General features: G+C 44.5%; 1 protein-coding gene across 4 annotated transcripts in view; it reads right to left on the bottom strand.

The window, feature by feature from the left end:
• CCDC138 (coiled-coil domain containing 138) overlaps positions 1–16,671 on the bottom strand; it is a 44,138-nt gene that overhangs the window by 10,630 nt on the left and 16,837 nt on the right. For 3 of the 4 annotated variants that reach the window (XM_073664825.1, XM_073664824.1, XM_073664826.1), the window contains exons 4-10: positions 16,130–16,212; positions 15,857–16,044; positions 15,608–15,766; positions 11,497–11,616; positions 6,482–6,559; positions 6,294–6,398; positions 5,318–5,458 (exon numbers count right to left, since the gene is read on the bottom strand). In XM_073664825.1, coding sequence (XP_073520926.1) covers positions 5,318–5,458; positions 6,294–6,398; positions 6,482–6,559; positions 11,497–11,616; positions 15,608–15,766; positions 15,857–16,044; positions 16,130–16,212 — 874 coding nt within the window. The remainder of the gene's footprint in view (positions 1–5,317; positions 5,459–6,293; positions 6,399–6,481; positions 6,560–11,496; positions 11,617–15,607; positions 15,767–15,856; positions 16,045–16,129; positions 16,213–16,671) is intronic. The other variant, XM_073664827.1, reaches the window with a different exon arrangement.

Below are 16,671 nucleotides of genomic sequence, written 5' to 3'. Positions count from 1 at the left end.
TGCCCAGAGGAGCTGTGAGGCACTATGATGTGATATAAAGCGCTATGATGTGCTCAAAGAGGCTTTATAAGGCACTGTGAGGCACTGCGCTCAGATTTTTATTTAAAAGAGTAATCCATCTGAATGAAGGATAAAACTTTCCTTTGGGTGGTAAATCTCAACTGTCAGACTAGCCCCACCCGAAGGAGCCAACTGATGAGACGCAGCTGGACAGAAGACTTTCACAGAGACCATGTGCTGTATTAACACTAGTGTTGAGCGACTTTGTTCTGTCCGAGTATGCTCGGGCCGAGCTCCGAGTATTTACAGCTGCTCGGTGATATGGTTGAATCGCTCCCGTGTGCATGATTTGCAACTGTTTGGCAGCTTTATTACATGTGAGGAATGTGTAAGAAATAGGCATTCCACCCATGTAATAAAACTGTCAAACAGTTGCAAATCATGCACACCGGAGCGATTCAACCATATCACCGAGCAGCTGTAAATACTCGGAGCTCGGCCCGAGCATACTCGGCGAAAGGGTTAACAGAACATACTCGCTCAACACTAATTAACACCATGGACCATCCTATGGATGGAGTAAACAGACTGGAGGACAACAGTAAAAACCTCTGAGTGTTACTTTAACATTTACTGAGCAGATAGAGGCTCATTTTTGTGGTAAATTCTGAAGGCCAATCATGAGGCTCTGTGCGGCCCAGACATGTGGCTAACTTTAGCCTAGAGGTCTAAGGTCCAGCTTCCGTCCTGAAGCCAAATTTAAAGCACGAGGCCCTTGGCCCAGATGGGGTCTTACAGAGCGTGCACACACCCATTTTTTGAGTTTTGCGCTAACATCCTTCAGCCTTTCCTAGTAACCATAACAAGGAAATGGCCCCATAAACAAGGTAAACATTCACGAAGATCACTCACCACCAGCTGTACAAATTCGGAGGCTGGACCAAGTCACAGGCCTGTTCCTCTCCATCTGGCCATGCCTGAGCAATACTGGGGTGGTCAATCCCAGGCAGGGGCACCTCCAATAGTGCGCCGATCAAAGCTGAAGCTGCTGCCCCCAAGCAGGGGCGCAGCTCAACAGGTGCTCCCATTGATGTGCAGAGCTGGAGCTACTGACCTCAGATAGGGGCGCAGTTCCACAGCAGCTTCTCCACTGATGCACGGAGCTGGAGCTGCCGACCCCAGACAGGGGCGCAGTTCCACAGCTGCTCTCTCACTGACGTGCAGAGCTGGAGCTGCCGACCCCAGACAGGGGCGCAGTTCCACAGCAGCTTTTCCACTGATTCACGGAGCTGGAGCTGCCAACCCCAGACAGGGGCGCAGTTCCACAGCTGCTCTCTCACTAACGTGCAGAGCTGGAGCTGCCGACCCCAGACAGGGGCGCAGTTCCACAGTTGCTCTCTCACTGACGTGCAGAGCTGGAGCTGCCGACCCCAGACAGGGGCGCAGTTCCACAGTTGCTCTCTCACTGACGTGCAGAGCTGGAGCTGCCGACCCCAGACAGGGGCGCAGTTCCACAGTTGCTCTCTCACTGACGTGCAGAGCTGGAGCTGCCAACCCCAGACAGGGGCGCAGTTCCACAGCTGCTCTCACTGACGTGCAGAGCTGGAGCTGCCGACCCCAGACAGGGGCGCAGTTCCACTGCTGCTCTCTCACTGACGTGCAGAGCTGGAGCTGCCGACCCCAGACAGGGGCGCAATTCCACAGCAGCTTTTCCACTCATTCACGGAGCTGGAGCTGCCAACCCCAGACAGGGGCGCAGGTCCACAGCTGCTCTCTCACTAACGTGCAGAGCTGGAGCTGCCGACCCCAGACAGGGGCGCAGTTCCACAGCTGCTCTCTCACTGACGTGCAGAGCTGGAGCTGCCGACCCCAGACAGGGGTGAAGTTCCACAATTGCTCTCTCACTGATGTGCACAGCTGGAGCTGCCAACCTCAGACAGGGGCGCAGTTCCACAGCAGCTTCTCCACTGATACACGGAGCTGGAGCTGCCGACCCCAGACAGGGGCGCAGGTCCACAGCTGCTCTCTCACCGATGTGCAGAGCTGGTGCTGCCGACCCCAGACAGGGGCGCAGTTCCACTGCTGCTCTCTCACTGACGTGCAGAGCTGGAGCTGCCGACCCCAGACAGGGGCGCAATTCCACAGCAGCTTTTCCACTCATTCACGGAGCTGGAGCTGCCGACCCCAGACAGGGGCGCAGGTCCACAGCTGCTCTCTCACTAACGTGCAGAGCTGGAGCTGCCGACCCCAGACAGGGGCGCAGTTCCACAGCTGCTCTCTCACTGACGTGCAGAGCTGGAGCTGCCGACCCCAGACAGGGGTGAAGTTCCACAATTGCTCTCTCACTGATGTGCACAGCTGGAGCTGCCAACCTCAGACAGGGGCGCAGTTCCACAGCAGCTTCTCCACTGATACACGGAGCTGGAGCTGCCGACCCCAGACAGGGGCGCAGGTCCACAGCTGCTCTCTCACCGATGTGCAGAGCTGGTGCTGCCGACCCCAGACAGGGGTGCAGTTCCACAGCTGCTCTCTCACTGACGTGCAGAGCTGGAGCTGCCGACCCCAGACAGGGGTGAAGTTCCACAGTTGCTCTCTCACTGATGTGCACAGCTGGAGCTGCCGACCCCAGACAGGGGCGCAGTTCCACAGCAGCTTCTCCACTGATGCACGGAGCTGGAGCTGCCGACCCCAGACAGGGGCGCAGTTCCACAGCTGCTCTCTCACTGACGTGCAGAGCTGGAGCTGCCGACCCCAGACAGGGGCGCAGTTCCACAGTTGCTCTCTCACTGACGTGCTGAGTTGGAGCTGCCGATCCCAGACAGGGGCGCAGTTCCACAGCAGCTTTTCCACTGATTCACGGAGCTGGAGCTGCCGACCCCAGACAGGGGCGCAGTTCCACAGTTGCTCTCTCACTGACGTGCAGAGCTGGAGCTGCCGACCCCAGACAGGGGCGCAGTTCCACAGTTGGTCTCTCACTGACGTGCAGAGCTGGAGCTGCCAACCCCAGACAGGGGCGCAGTTCCACAGCTGCTCTCACTGACGTGCAGAGCTGGAGCTGCCGACCCCAGACAGGGGCGCAGTTCCACTGCTGCTCTCTCACTGACGTGCAGAGCTGGAGCTGCCGACCCCAGACAGGGGCGCAGTTCCACAGCAGCTTTTCCACTCATTCACGGAGCTGGAGCTGCCGACCCCAGACAGGGGTGCAGTTCCACAGTTGCTCTCTCACTGATGTGCACAGCTGGAGCTGCCAACCTCAGACAGGGGCGCAGTTCCACAGCAGCTTCTCCACTGATGCACGGAGCTGGAGCTGCCGACCCCAGACAGGGGCGCAGGTCCACAGCTGCTCTCTCACTGACGTGCAGAGCTGGAGCTGCCGACCCCAGACAGGGGTGCAGTTCCACAGCTGCTCTCTCACTGACGTGCAGAGCTGGAGCTGCCGACCCCAGACAGGGGTGAAGTTCCACAGTTGCTCTCTCACTGATGTGCACAGCTGGAGCTGCCGACCCCAGACAGGGGCGCAGTTCCACAGCAGCTTTTCCACTGATTCACGGAGCTGGAGCTGCCGACCCCAGACAGGGGTGAAGTTCCACAGTTGCTCTCTCACTGATGTGCACAGCTGGAGCTGCCGACCTCAGACAGGGGTGCAGTTCCACAGCAGCTTCTCCACTGATACACGGAGCTGGAGCTGCCGACCCCAGACAGGGGCGCAGGTCCACAGCTGCTCTCTCACTGACGTGCAGAGCTGGAGCTGCCGACCCCAGACAGGGGCGCAGTTCCACAGCTGCTCTCTCACTGACATGCAGAGCTGGAGCTGCCGAACCCAGACAGGGGCGCAGTTCCACAGTTGCTCTTTTACTGACGTGCAGAGCTGGAGCTGCTGACCCCAGACAGGGGCGCAGTTCCACAGCTGCTCTCTCACTGACGTGCAGAGCTGGAGCTGCCGAACCCAGACAGGGGCGCAGTTCCACAGTTGCTCTCTCACCGACGTGCAGAGCTGGAGCTGCTGACCCCAGACAGGGGCGCAGTTCCACAGCTGCTCTCTCACTGACGTGCAGAGCTGGAGCTGCCGACCCCAGACAGGGGCGCAGTTCCACAGCAGCTTTTCCACTGATTCACGGAGCTGGAGCTGCCGACCCCAGGCAGGGGCGCCGCTCAGTCATATCCGGATCTTCAACAGGTAAGCCTATCTAAGGTTCTCCCATCAAGGACCCTCCAGTACGCTCGTCATCAGGGCCGCAGGCGGGTACAAAACAGTAGCCGGAAACATGTTAGAAGACATGGGTCTCCGCTACTTCTTTTTTCACCGGCGTGCGTCTTAGGGCGCGATTTCCTGGATAGCATCCTGCGCCACTGGGATGCGCGGCTGCCAGGGCACCATAAGGTAATGGTGCGGCTGCTGCTCGCGCCTATCCGACGGAACAGGCCCCCTTGGACCCACCATGGCGCTTGGAAACCGATCGGCCCAGGTCTGGGAATAATCTTCTCTTCTTTCTTCTGCCTCCGTTTTAACAAGGTTCCCCCTCAAGGACAGGAAACCAACTGAGGTGGTGGAGAGGCGCCACCCTTTTATTCTGTAGGTTTCCTGTCCTGGAAGGGCGGATCCCCTCTCTCGTTGTAGGTGCTGTCATGGGTGATAGGAAAATAACATATTTCCTACTAATTAGAACTTGCCTGGCGATGTAAGAAGCGCGCGGTCAATATCACAAATTTTAATGCAATAAGGTAGTATAGGGAGGTAATAGATCTATTAGTGTTTCTCTGCAGCATGTTCATTATAAACATCAGGCTTTTAAAACGAAAATTACATCTACAGAATTAGAGGAATAGAACTAAGCAAATAGAATACCCCTTTTAAGCAGGGCATACAAATTAGATGTACAATGGCCAAAAACACTGATTTCGACAGGATAGCTAGACCATCTAATTTGTATGGACTCCTGACTCACCCCCAAAAGCAGATTTTGGTTAAATTCTTACTGCCCGATTCTTTTGTTTTAAAAAAGATAAGCCGCTGCCTGAGAAGTGTTACAGCTTCTCATGTCTCCTATTGCTACGGACTATGTCCGGATGGATGCTCAGCAGAGCAAATTGTCCATGTATGGGGGAATCAGAAGATATAGCTGACAACAGCCTTTGTGACTCGCACCATATTTAACATGGAGAATCAGCTATACATCCGCATATGTTGGCAAGGCAAAGCAATCTAAAATGAGCCAACACAAATGTTAGGAAAGCCTTAAATGGTACAGGACTCTGTTAGACTGTGCTTAATTAAAGGTCTGGAGGAGAACCATACATTATGTTGTAACACACATACCTTGGCACACTTTTCCTGAAAACAGTTGGTGGGTAATTTATCCATGGATAATGATTTGTCTCGGCCTCCATTCCCTTCGGATGCAGAAAGCCAATCCATGAGAATAGTTACGAGCCTGTACACTTGCGTATTATTAAGAACCTATGGGACAGCCAGATTGTTATGGGTTTCATCTGTGTTCTTTGCACATCAAAAGAGTAAATTAGGCAAATTTATACATCTGATGGATGGAGCGTTTGCACACAAGGATTGAAGAGTTGAAACTTGTTTAGGTACGCTGATTTCAATGTGAAATGTTGCCAAAAGGTTGCACAGCACAAAGCTGGCAAGGAACAGGATCCTTTTATTCATCATAATATAAATTCCTGATTAAACTTTCAGAAGTTGGTTATGGAGATAATGGATTCCTACACAAAGTGAAATTTTGGGGATAAAATTAAAGCATACGAAAAATCAGAAAAGGACTTTGGTAAGTCTAATTGATTCCCTTTAAACATTACCAGGAAGAATTACAGAGTAACAATACAACAGAGTTTTAAGAAGAAATGTCCTATAATTTAATGAATGGAAAATACAGAAAGACATGTTCGACATCTGGAAAGGAAATCAGACAGTGATCTATCAATCAAGCTAAGGAGGCTGGTGCTGGGTTGGGAAGCAGCCTCGGAAGGCAGAGGTTTGGGAAGTGCTCTCACACCCAGAATTAATTAAAAGGCTAATTTCTCTGGAATGCAGCAACAGATATAAAGTGGTCATTGGATTTAGCTTTTATAGACCTGCTTGCCCATGTATGCAGTTTGGGGGTAGGGAGGTGGTTGATCTTACTTACAGATTCCCATTAACAGCTTCTTATATTGTTTGAATGATAAACCAGAATTCTACAACACATCAGATCCCATTAAACAATATAATGCTAGCATATAAAAGATACAGACTAATCACAACAGTGGACTACTAGACTTTCTGGCAATCATACCTTAGGCTTTACAGCAGGTTTTGTCTCAACATTTTGAGGTTTTGGTAACTGCACAGTCTGGTAAATATCTTTGCTTTTCTGGACTGTCAGGAAGGAGTGCTTTCTCTAGAAAACAAGTATAATTCTAGCTAGTAAATCTCAATCTCTAAATCACCAATAACCAGAAATAACAATAATATGTAACTCACTTGTAGGTTTTCCAGACGAGACTGGACTTTCTTAGCTTGAGTTTCCAGTTTCTTATTTTGCTCACTTACTTCATTTAACTGAAAAAAACAGAAACAAAAGGTATAGAGCCAGGATCACTACAAGTTCTACATGCATCAGCTGTCTGTTTCTAGTATGCCACCACAATGACATGTCACTGCTTCGTAAGTAAGGACCTATAATAAGAAGAAATTCAATGTATTAAACTACCACAAAATGGTTGCAGCCAATCACCATGCTTAAAAGAGTTATTCTCAATATGTGTGCTCAGCAGCACACAGCTCTGCAGTCTCTTCACTTCTTTTTTGTTGTGGGGGGTAGAAGCTCCTCCAAGAGTGACAGTTCTGGTCAGTATGCTGCTGAGCTGCTAATGTGACATATCAAAGTGGTGGTCCAGTACATATGAAGCCCTACATAAACGCCTATCTTCAAGGCCCAAGAACTTTTGTAATTATCTTTATTAATAAATTCCATATATACACACATATACATATATAATTTATTATACATATATACAGTACAGACCAAAAGTTTGGACACACCTTCTCATTTAAAGAAATTTCTGTATTTTCATGACTATGGAAATTGTACATTCACTCTGAAGGCATCAAAACTATGAATTAACACATGTGGAATTATATACTTAACAAAAAAGTGTGAAACAACTGAAAATGTGTATTATATTCTAGCTTCCTCAAAGTAGCCACCTTTTGCTTTGATGACCGCTTTGCACACTCTTGGCATTCTCTTGATGAGCTTCAAGAGGTAGTCACTGGAAATGGTTTTCACTTCACAGGTGTGCCCTGTCAGGTTTAATAAGTGGGATTTCTTGCCTTATAAATGGGGTTGGGACCACAGTCACCAGACCTGAACCCAATCGAGATGGTTTTGGGTGAGCTGGACCGCAGAGTGAAGGCAAAAGGGCCAACAAGTGCTAAGCATCTCTGGGAACTCCTTCAAGATTGTTGGAAGACCATTTCCGGTGACTACCTCTTGAAGCTCATCAAGAGAATGCCAAGAGTGTGCAAAGCAGTCATCAAAGCAAAAGGTGGCTACTTTTTGTTAAGTATATAATTCCACATGTGTTAATTCATAGTTTTGATGCCTTCAATGTGAATGCACAATTTTCATAGTGATGAAAATACAGAAAAATCTTTAAATGAGAAGGTGTGTCCAAACTTTTGGTCTGTACTATAATTATATAATTTTTTAATGTTACTTCCAGTGACGTTTTATTTGAGAGGAGTCTCAAATGGGATGTCACAGGAGGCTGGGGCTGCACTCGCTTCTCTGCAGCATCTATCACCACTTCTGAAACAGGGAGTCATCAGAGGGCAGGGCTGCGGTTACTTACCACAGCTAGCGTCACCATCGTCGCCTGATAACATCCTGGTTCAGTAAAGGTGATCGAGAATTGACCACAAATTCAGTCAGTCTACGCCGTCGTCACAGTCACTGCTTCTAACATCATAGTCTTTCTCTGAAATGAATAGTCATCAAGGGGCAGTGATAAAAGTAGGATGAGTGGACACCAGCTGCTTTCACTCACCCTTGGTTTCTTTTTCTTTTATATAAAACTGCACCCCGGGATGAACATTAACCCCTTCCTGACCCCTTGATTTTTCAATTTTGAACTTTGATTTTTACTCCACTTATTTCAAGAGTCAAAACTTTATTTTTCCATTGAAATAGCCATATGAGGGGCTTGTTTTGGTGTGGGAAAAGCGGACACCATTCATTTCATCAGGTGAAGTACTAGAAAGTGGGAAAAAAAATTCAAAGTGTGCCAAAATTGCAAAAAAAAAGTGCAATTTCACAATTGTTTTTGTTTTTTTTTTCTATACTAAAGTCTACTATATGGTAAAACTGACCTAGCAGTATGATTCTGCAGGTCAGTATGATTACAGAGACACTAAACATGTATAGTTTTCTTTTTTTCATTAAGTGGCGGAAAAGACATTTGTAAAAAAAAATACGCCTTTGTTGCTATTTTAAAAGACCCATAATAGAATGGCACACCCCTCTCTCAGTGCACAGTAAATGCCGCTGTCAAAGATTGAGACCGGCATTTAACATGATAACAACCGTGGGTGGAGAGGAGTCCGCGTCAAAGTCAGGGAAGTAAACGTACAAAAGTACAACATCTGTCAGTAAAAGGTTAATTGAAAGTGTACAATCCTTTAAAACCGGTCAGCAACAAAAAAAAAATGTTTACTTGCTGTCAAAGTGGTAATCTGTAGGTAAATACAGTTTTGAATATGTATGTCACTAACTGTAAGTGAGGCTGCAGGGAGGTATAATTAAGTTATATTCTCCCTGCAGCCGCCTGCTTCCAGTCATCAGGCAGGGCCAGGGCAGTGAATAGTCCGTGTTCACTACACAGTGAGCACATAGTAATCATGCCCCCTGCTCCGTGACGGACGTCCAATACATTACAACTATGGCAGCAGGTAAATACCAATTTTCTTTTCTAACAGGTTTCCTTTAAGTACTGAACATCCTTTACGTGGGCCTATAGGACAACATTTATTACCTACTGTATTCACAGAATGATACATTTATGATTAGAGTAAAAGATCTTCCCTCAGAGACCCAACCAATCATGGGAATGGAAGGTTCATGTCCCCATTGAATGGAGTGGAGGTGACACATATACACTACTGCTCCATTCATTGTCTTTGGTACTGATATAAGCTGATTGCCTATCAATAACACGTTATCTGCATCAGTCCAGCACACATTGAATGTAAGAGTAGCGAGCATGCGTAACCATTGCTATGCTTACAAGGAGGCAAAGGACTCCTGTTTTCATGAGTGGTAAGGGTGCTGAAGATCATACATTTATCATTTACCCTGTGGATAAATGACAAATCTTTAACGCTTTCTCAACCTTGGACATATAGGTACGTCCAAGGTCGTGTCCCTGCTTTCGATGCGGGCTCCATGTCAGAGCCCGCATCTTTCCCTGCTCGACAGCTGATCTGATCAGCAGTCATGTTCCTCTAACAGCCACGGGAGTATCCAAGATCCACCCTCAGTTGTTAACCAGTTAAATGCCGCTGTCATCACTGACAGCGGCATTTAACACGCGCCGGCCGGAAGCGCGGCACAAGTCCCGCCCATCTGCGCCCTTGTCACATGATCACGGGGCGCCGATGGGTTGTCATGACAGACGGAGGAGTGCCGAAGAACCCCGTGCCTATCACTGTGAATCTCCTATGAATGCAGGCTCACGGCGTTCATGAGAGAGCGTGATTTTTGCCACACATAGAGCTGAAACCCTTTTTGCTCCATTGAAGAAAAAAAACACACATATTTTGTATCGCCGAGTCCAAAAATGTCAGATCAAAGTATAAAGTAAATTAATCAGATCGGTAAACGGTGTAAAAAAAAACAAAAATAAAATGAACCGCCAGAATTACGTTTCGTCAGCTACAACATTGCATTAAAATGAAATAGCGGGTGATCAAAACATCGTATCTACCCCAAAATGGTATCAATAAAAACGTCAGCTCGGGCACAAAAAATAAGCCCTCACCCGGCCCCAGATCCCGAAAAATGGAGATGCTACAGGTCTCGGAAAATGGTGACAAGCATTTTTTTTTTTTTCCTTACAAATTTGTGAATTTTTTCACCAATTAAAGGGGTTTTCCCAAGAACGAAAGTTCATTTTAATCAATAGATCTTGGAATAATAATAACTTCCACAACCGGATGTGTTTAAATAAAATGTTCCTGTGCTGAGATAATCTTATAAATGTGGCCCTGCTGTGTACGGAACATGGTGTGATCATACCACATCTCCTGGGCAGGGGAGGAAGCAAAAGAGTATACAGACATTACAGCCTGGGATCACAGCTGATTCTTTCTTTGAGGTAAAACATTTGCTGCTTGTTTTTAAACAATTTTTTACTTCAAAGAAAGAATCAGCTGTGATCCCATGATGTAATGTCTGTATACTCTTTTGCTTCCTCCCAGGAGCTGTGGTATGATCAGACCATGTCTCTGTACGGTCAGACACAGCCATTACACAGTACACAGCAGGGGCACATTTATAAGATTATCTCAGCACAGGGACATTTTAGTTAAATAAATTCAATTGTGGAACTTATCATCATTCCAACATCTATTGATTAAAATTAACTTTTGTTTATGGGAAAATCCCTCTAACTTAAAAAGAACCTACACATGTTTGGTACCTGTGTACTTGTACTGACCAGGGGAATCATATTGGCAGGTCAGTTTTAGCATTTTGTAAACATGGTAAATAAAAATAACAAAAAACAATAGTGGCATTGCATTTTTATGGAATTTTACCGCACTTTGAATTGTTTTCCCGTTTTCCAGTACGCTATATGTTACAATTAATGTTTTCATTCAAAAGTACGTCCAGCAAAAAACAAGCCCTCATACAGCTATATTGATGGAAAAATTAAAAAAGTTATGGCTCTGGGAAGAAGGGGAGCAAAACAACTAAACCGCAAAAATGGAAAATCGCAAGCGGGTGAAGGGGTTAAACCTCCAGGGGCCTAGTCATAAGGTGGCCACACAGTAGATAGCAAATGAATGAGAGCCATACTGTCAATTTCAGCAGGATGAACTCTCCATCTGAAGCATATGGCTGTTTGCTGGCATTCACCCGACAGCAGATGTTGGGGTAAATAGGGGTCAGGATTGTTGGATTTCAATAATGCCAAACCATTGTTTTTCTCAGAAGATAAGCTGAGTCAAAGAAGGGTTTTTCCTGATTCAGTGTTACATCCCGGTACAGACATCTGTGGCAATATCAGGAATTGCAGCTCCGTCCCATTCACTTGAATGGGACTGGGCTGCAACATCCTTACTTATTCACTTCACACAAGAATAAACCTCTAAAAGTCCACAAATAGCTACTGCGATCAAAGGAAGTCAAGTATATATCTTTCCTAACATATAAATTATCACTATAAGTGTCTTATATTGCTGTAGAAGTGTGTAATGAGAAAGATCGATCTTGCCTGTTTTTTAAGGGTGTCATTCATTTCCTTCAAAGTATCAAAAGACGACTTCAATCTTTTGTTCTCCTTGATCTTTTCTTTGAGGGCATCTGACAGCTGTTTTACCTCCATATTGTGCTGCTGCAAAGAAAACAATACACTGAGAAATCATTGGTAATATCACAGTAATATTAACAAGTATCCACATAAAAGAATCACAAAACTCTGGTAATAGGTTAGGAATAAGATTGCCTACCCATTCAACAACAATGTACAAAAAGAATATTAGTATATGAAACAGAAGTAACAATGCTGAAAGATGCAATTATCAAAGAAAGACAATTCAGCACTGATGAGGAGCAAACATCCCAAGGGTCCGCTTTGGCTTCTTATCCAAAGTCATTTGGAAAGGGTCGATCTTGACTTTTAAGATGGCTACACCTTATAGGATCTGTTTTGATTTACGTAATAGGTGGCACTAGAGTTCAAGTCTTCCTCCTCTCTGAAGAGGCTATTTGCAGATTTAATTTCCCAGAAGAACATTGCATGGCCTACAAGTCTCCTTACGCCGGTTTAGCACTCTATACAAGGTGAAACTTTACTCTTTATACCAACAGTTAGAGGCCCCTCTCCTGCTTTGCACTTAATGAGGGGCAAATACCCTGAAACTCATGTTTGCAAATGAGTGTGATTTGGCTTCTTATCCCAAGTCATGTGGCAAGGCTTGTTAAGGAGTCAATACTGACTTTTAGTATTACTATATCCAATTGCTAGCGCTATAACTCTGGCATCTTTATTTTATTCAGAGACTGTAATGGGCAGTCCGGCACAACTGTTCAAGTTACTCCCAATGTAATTTGAGAAACTACATTAGGCTACATTCACACACATCTTTCAGTTTGATCTTTTTTTTCCCCCATCCACTGACATTTAAAAATGGATCAGTTATAAAAACTAATGGAAAACTGATTTATTTAAAATGGGGGTCTGTTTTACTGATCCATTTACAGTTGTGGCCAAAGGTTTTGAGACTGATACAAATTTTGATTTTTGCCAAGTTTTCTCCTTCAGTGTTTTTAGCTCTTTCAGTCAGATGATTACTGAAGTACAATTATAAGCATGTTGATACATACATCAAATTTAAGCAATTATTCAAAGTAGGGGGGTACATTTGTAGTCATACAGTGTCTATTCATACTATTTTTTTTCTAATTATAAATTAATAGGTAGACAAGGCCTGGTTAGATGGTAGTCACTGTAACCTTACCTTACCCAGATGGAGTATTTCTTTTAGGGAGTTATCAAAGATCAGGTATATTCAAGAAAACCATACACAGTTCATAACATAATTATACTTTTATTTAAACAGTATACCCATTTCTGCACACCTCTGCATTTACAGTGCTGACCTTTGTTTTACAAGACTTCTACAATTCGCCATGGCATGCTGAATATCAGCTTCTAGGCCAAATCCTGACTGAGGACAACCCATTTTTGTTTAATTTGTGCTTGGAGTTTATCACAATGTCTGTGATTTTGTTTGTCCACCACCTTTTTGAGGATTGGCCACAGGTCTTCAGTGACTGAGATCTGGACAGTTTCCTGGCGATGGACCAAAAAGTTGTATGTTTTGTTCTCTGAGCCACTTAGTTATCACTTTTGCCTTGAGACATGGTGCGCCACCATGCTGGAAAAAGCATTGGTTATCATTAAATTGCTCTTGTATAATTGTGGAAGTTGTTCTTGAAGGATGTTTAGATATCATCCTTTATTCATGCAGTTAATATAGCTTTCCTCACTCCTCTCGTGTCCTCAAAACTGCCGCTGATGGAGATGCGTGTGCCCAGAACTGGAGATGCAGGTCACCGGAACTGTCCCTCAGCAACATCCAAACAAAAACAATTTCACGGAAAACAGTTTTGTATTTGGTGCAGTCCAACGGCCAGGTCTGGTCACATGCTCCTCCATCAGAAGCCATTTTGAGAACTTGAGAGCTCTGATAGATCTGAAGAAGGCTGTACTAACAAGTACAGGAGCAGAACCTGTAATACTTATATATTTGAAAGTGCCATAAAATAGTCTTCCCAACACATTTGATAAAATAAAAATATAGTGCTCAATCTCTTTAAGACAACTAGATATACTTTAGCAAACAGTAGTTTAACCAACAGATTTCATTAGTGTCAAAGTTAAGCCATACCCACCGGCTATGGGAAGAATTGATCAAAATTAGCCCATGGGTAAAGTGGAGACTGTGTGTGTGATAGTTTTGACCAATTTCCCATTCATTTGGCAAAATTAAAGTCCAGTTCTAAGATCCAATGGACAAACTATTGGGCTAGAGAAGAGAATATATGGACTACAGGACATTTCAGGTAACGGATTTCTGACCATGCAAGATGCCCTAAGAATCAGAACCACTGAGAATCTCAAGCTTTGAAGGTTAGTGAATTTGAAGGATTTAAGGACATCGCTCAAAAACTTTTATTAGTGAAGTTAGTGAACATAGTTGCCCCAGAAGATGCTATGTACTGCACAAAATCATCAGCTAATAATACACACATCCTAAGCCTAATGGACCAATGTGGAACTGGTTAAAGATCTGTAAAGCTTGATTTATTTTTCAAATTGGTTCAGTCTGTTTGTACTGGAAAATGACATACCTTTTATTTTGGGACATGTGGTATTAGAATGTTGTTTGATGTGCCCTGTATGAGATGTGTAACTCAAGTTGTTAGTCACACTACGGAAACTATGCCATGTTCAAAGAAATCTATTACATTATAAAAATCAATGAACACATGAAAACAAAACTAGAAACATGAGAAACATTTCGATTACATAACACAGGACAAAATGCTTTGATTAACCACAGTGTTGATGACGTTGCTGGTGCGTAAAGTGTGGCTATCCATGCATACGACTTTAATAACTATGCACATAGCTAATTCATACTACACTCCCAAAGCCATTTACACGCTTAAAAAAAGGAACGTACAAATGTATAGATAGCATTTTCATGCTCAAGTTAATCACGATGTGGCATTGCTGTGAAAGGTCACAGTTTATGATGCAGTTTAAGACTGGTCTATTTACCCCAGTTCCTAACCCGGAACATTTTCATTTAAAAAGCTTTCAAAAAAATAAAAAAAAAATGTCCTCCATAAGATATTCAAGTATATCTTGTATCTTTTTTTCATGATACATGGCGCTTCATTTTTATGCTGCCGTCATAGTCTCTTTTTTTGGTGATAATGGCGGAAAATTAAGGGGAATACGAGTCTGTTTTTACCATTTTTGTTATCGCCATACAACACCACTAAAATACATTTAAAAAATGTATGTGGGCGGGCCTAGTAACAGCGATTTGGATTGATAGTGGCTTATTTTTTTTATTGATCTTTACCTGTTATTTATTATTTGTCTTTCATTTATTTTACACATTGGGCCCCCCCCCCAATAAGGTCATAAAAAACTTTTGGGTGGGTGGGGTGGAGGGTAATAGTGAAATATTTTTATATGATTTCCCTTGTAACTGGGGCTGGTATATTAGCCCCAGTTACAGGAGAAATGCAGCCTCCTGCCTGCATAGCAGAGCAGAGCTGTCTGAGTCTCCTACCAATTAGCAGCTCCTACATCCTCCTTATAAATAGCAATAACAAGACCGCTGTGCATGGAAGAGAAAGAGCCGTCAGCGCTTCCTGCTACTGTGTACACAGAACTTCTTTAGAGCTGTGTATACCGCGATGGAGACTCTCTGACAGACAGATCTGCACTTTCGCAGGTACATGATTGTGTATAGTGGTGCTCCTGTGCAGTGATATTTTAGAATATCACTGCAGAGTAGAAGTTTGAAGTCTATGGGTGGTTAGGAAGTGGTTATCTGCTGTCGACATGTAAAATTGTGTGGCCACTATCACTCAATGTGAAATGCGCCTGCACATTTTACAGCTACCTGGCGGCATCTAGCTCTTCATGTGGCAGAAAATATCAGCGCTGTAGTATAGTTCTGCCTGGGTAGATATCTAGCTATACAGCATCACATTTTATTTGTATAGATTAAACAGAGGCCTGACATTTATACACTATAAGAACGTGGGATCCCAAAACAAAAGTTAGAACAGTAAATCACCTCTTTCATTATTTGGAATTTCTGGTGCACGATCTCTTCCACATCCTTTATCTTGCTCAGCGTGGCCTGGTGTTTTAGAAGCATCTCCTCCTTTTCTAACAAGCTCTGCTCTCGTCTTTTCAAGTGAAGGGAATATTCTTGCTGTGAAGTTCTCTCTTGCTATACAAAGCACACATGGATGTTACTATCAGTCTGGGGTCCTATGAGGTTTAGTTTAGTCCTAGCTATCATACTACTTTTAGCTCCTACCTGTAGTTTGTGATAGATCTCAGATAGCTCTTCATATATATCGTGGATCTCAGAAGGCAAAACATTTGGACTCTTTAAGAAAGTGTTTTGTGGCTTCCTTGTATTCTGCTTAGAGCCAGCACGCCCGCTCATTAGAAAGGATGCTTCAGTACCGGTGTTGGCCATCAAGTGAGACGGCAAAGTAACATCTACAAGAAAATAAATCACAGCCTCCGTAAGGGGAACAATGAATCAAATTATCGCTGTCAAATGTGTATTGCTAGTCCTTACTACCTGTTTCTGTATACAAGTGGGTACTGGAATCCAGAATCGGGCACACTTCATCATCCAGGTGTTCATCTGTGACCTCTAGTTGGCTTAAATCATACAAATTATCAAATATAAGAATGGAAAGATACATACTGCATGGTCTTAATGTTCTATAACCAGTGCCAGGCTACACACACAGCATACACTTATGTGCTTTTATCCACTTTCTCTAGAATAATATGAACACACATTTATTAATCTAGTATGAGTATGACCAACCATAGATATTTATTTCTATATGGCCAAACAGAAAAATCAGATTGCTCATCTGTGTACTAGTATGGTCTCGACGCGAATGTAAACCTTTATCTGGATTATGGGCTCATCATTCTGTGCTTATTTTCTTAAAGCTTATCTTTTTTTCTTTTAAACGATAGCTATTACTTAAAGGGAACCTGACAACTGATACCCGTTCCACGGGCAGCATGTGTCAGACTGTCTGCATGATGTCAGCCAGGCATGCTTGACACTGAAATGCTGCGGTGATTCAGGGAAAAACATACTTT

This window comes from Phyllobates terribilis, unplaced genomic scaffold (assembly GCF_046119375.1).
Source record: "Phyllobates terribilis strain yellow unplaced genomic scaffold, ASM4611937v1 Scaffold_2__4_contigs__length_985480577, whole genome shotgun sequence".
NCBI lineage: Eukaryota > Metazoa > Chordata > Amphibia > Anura > Dendrobatidae > Phyllobates > Phyllobates terribilis.
The sequence above is the reverse complement of the archived record's forward strand: the minus strand, read 5'-3'. Positions and strand labels throughout refer to the sequence as shown.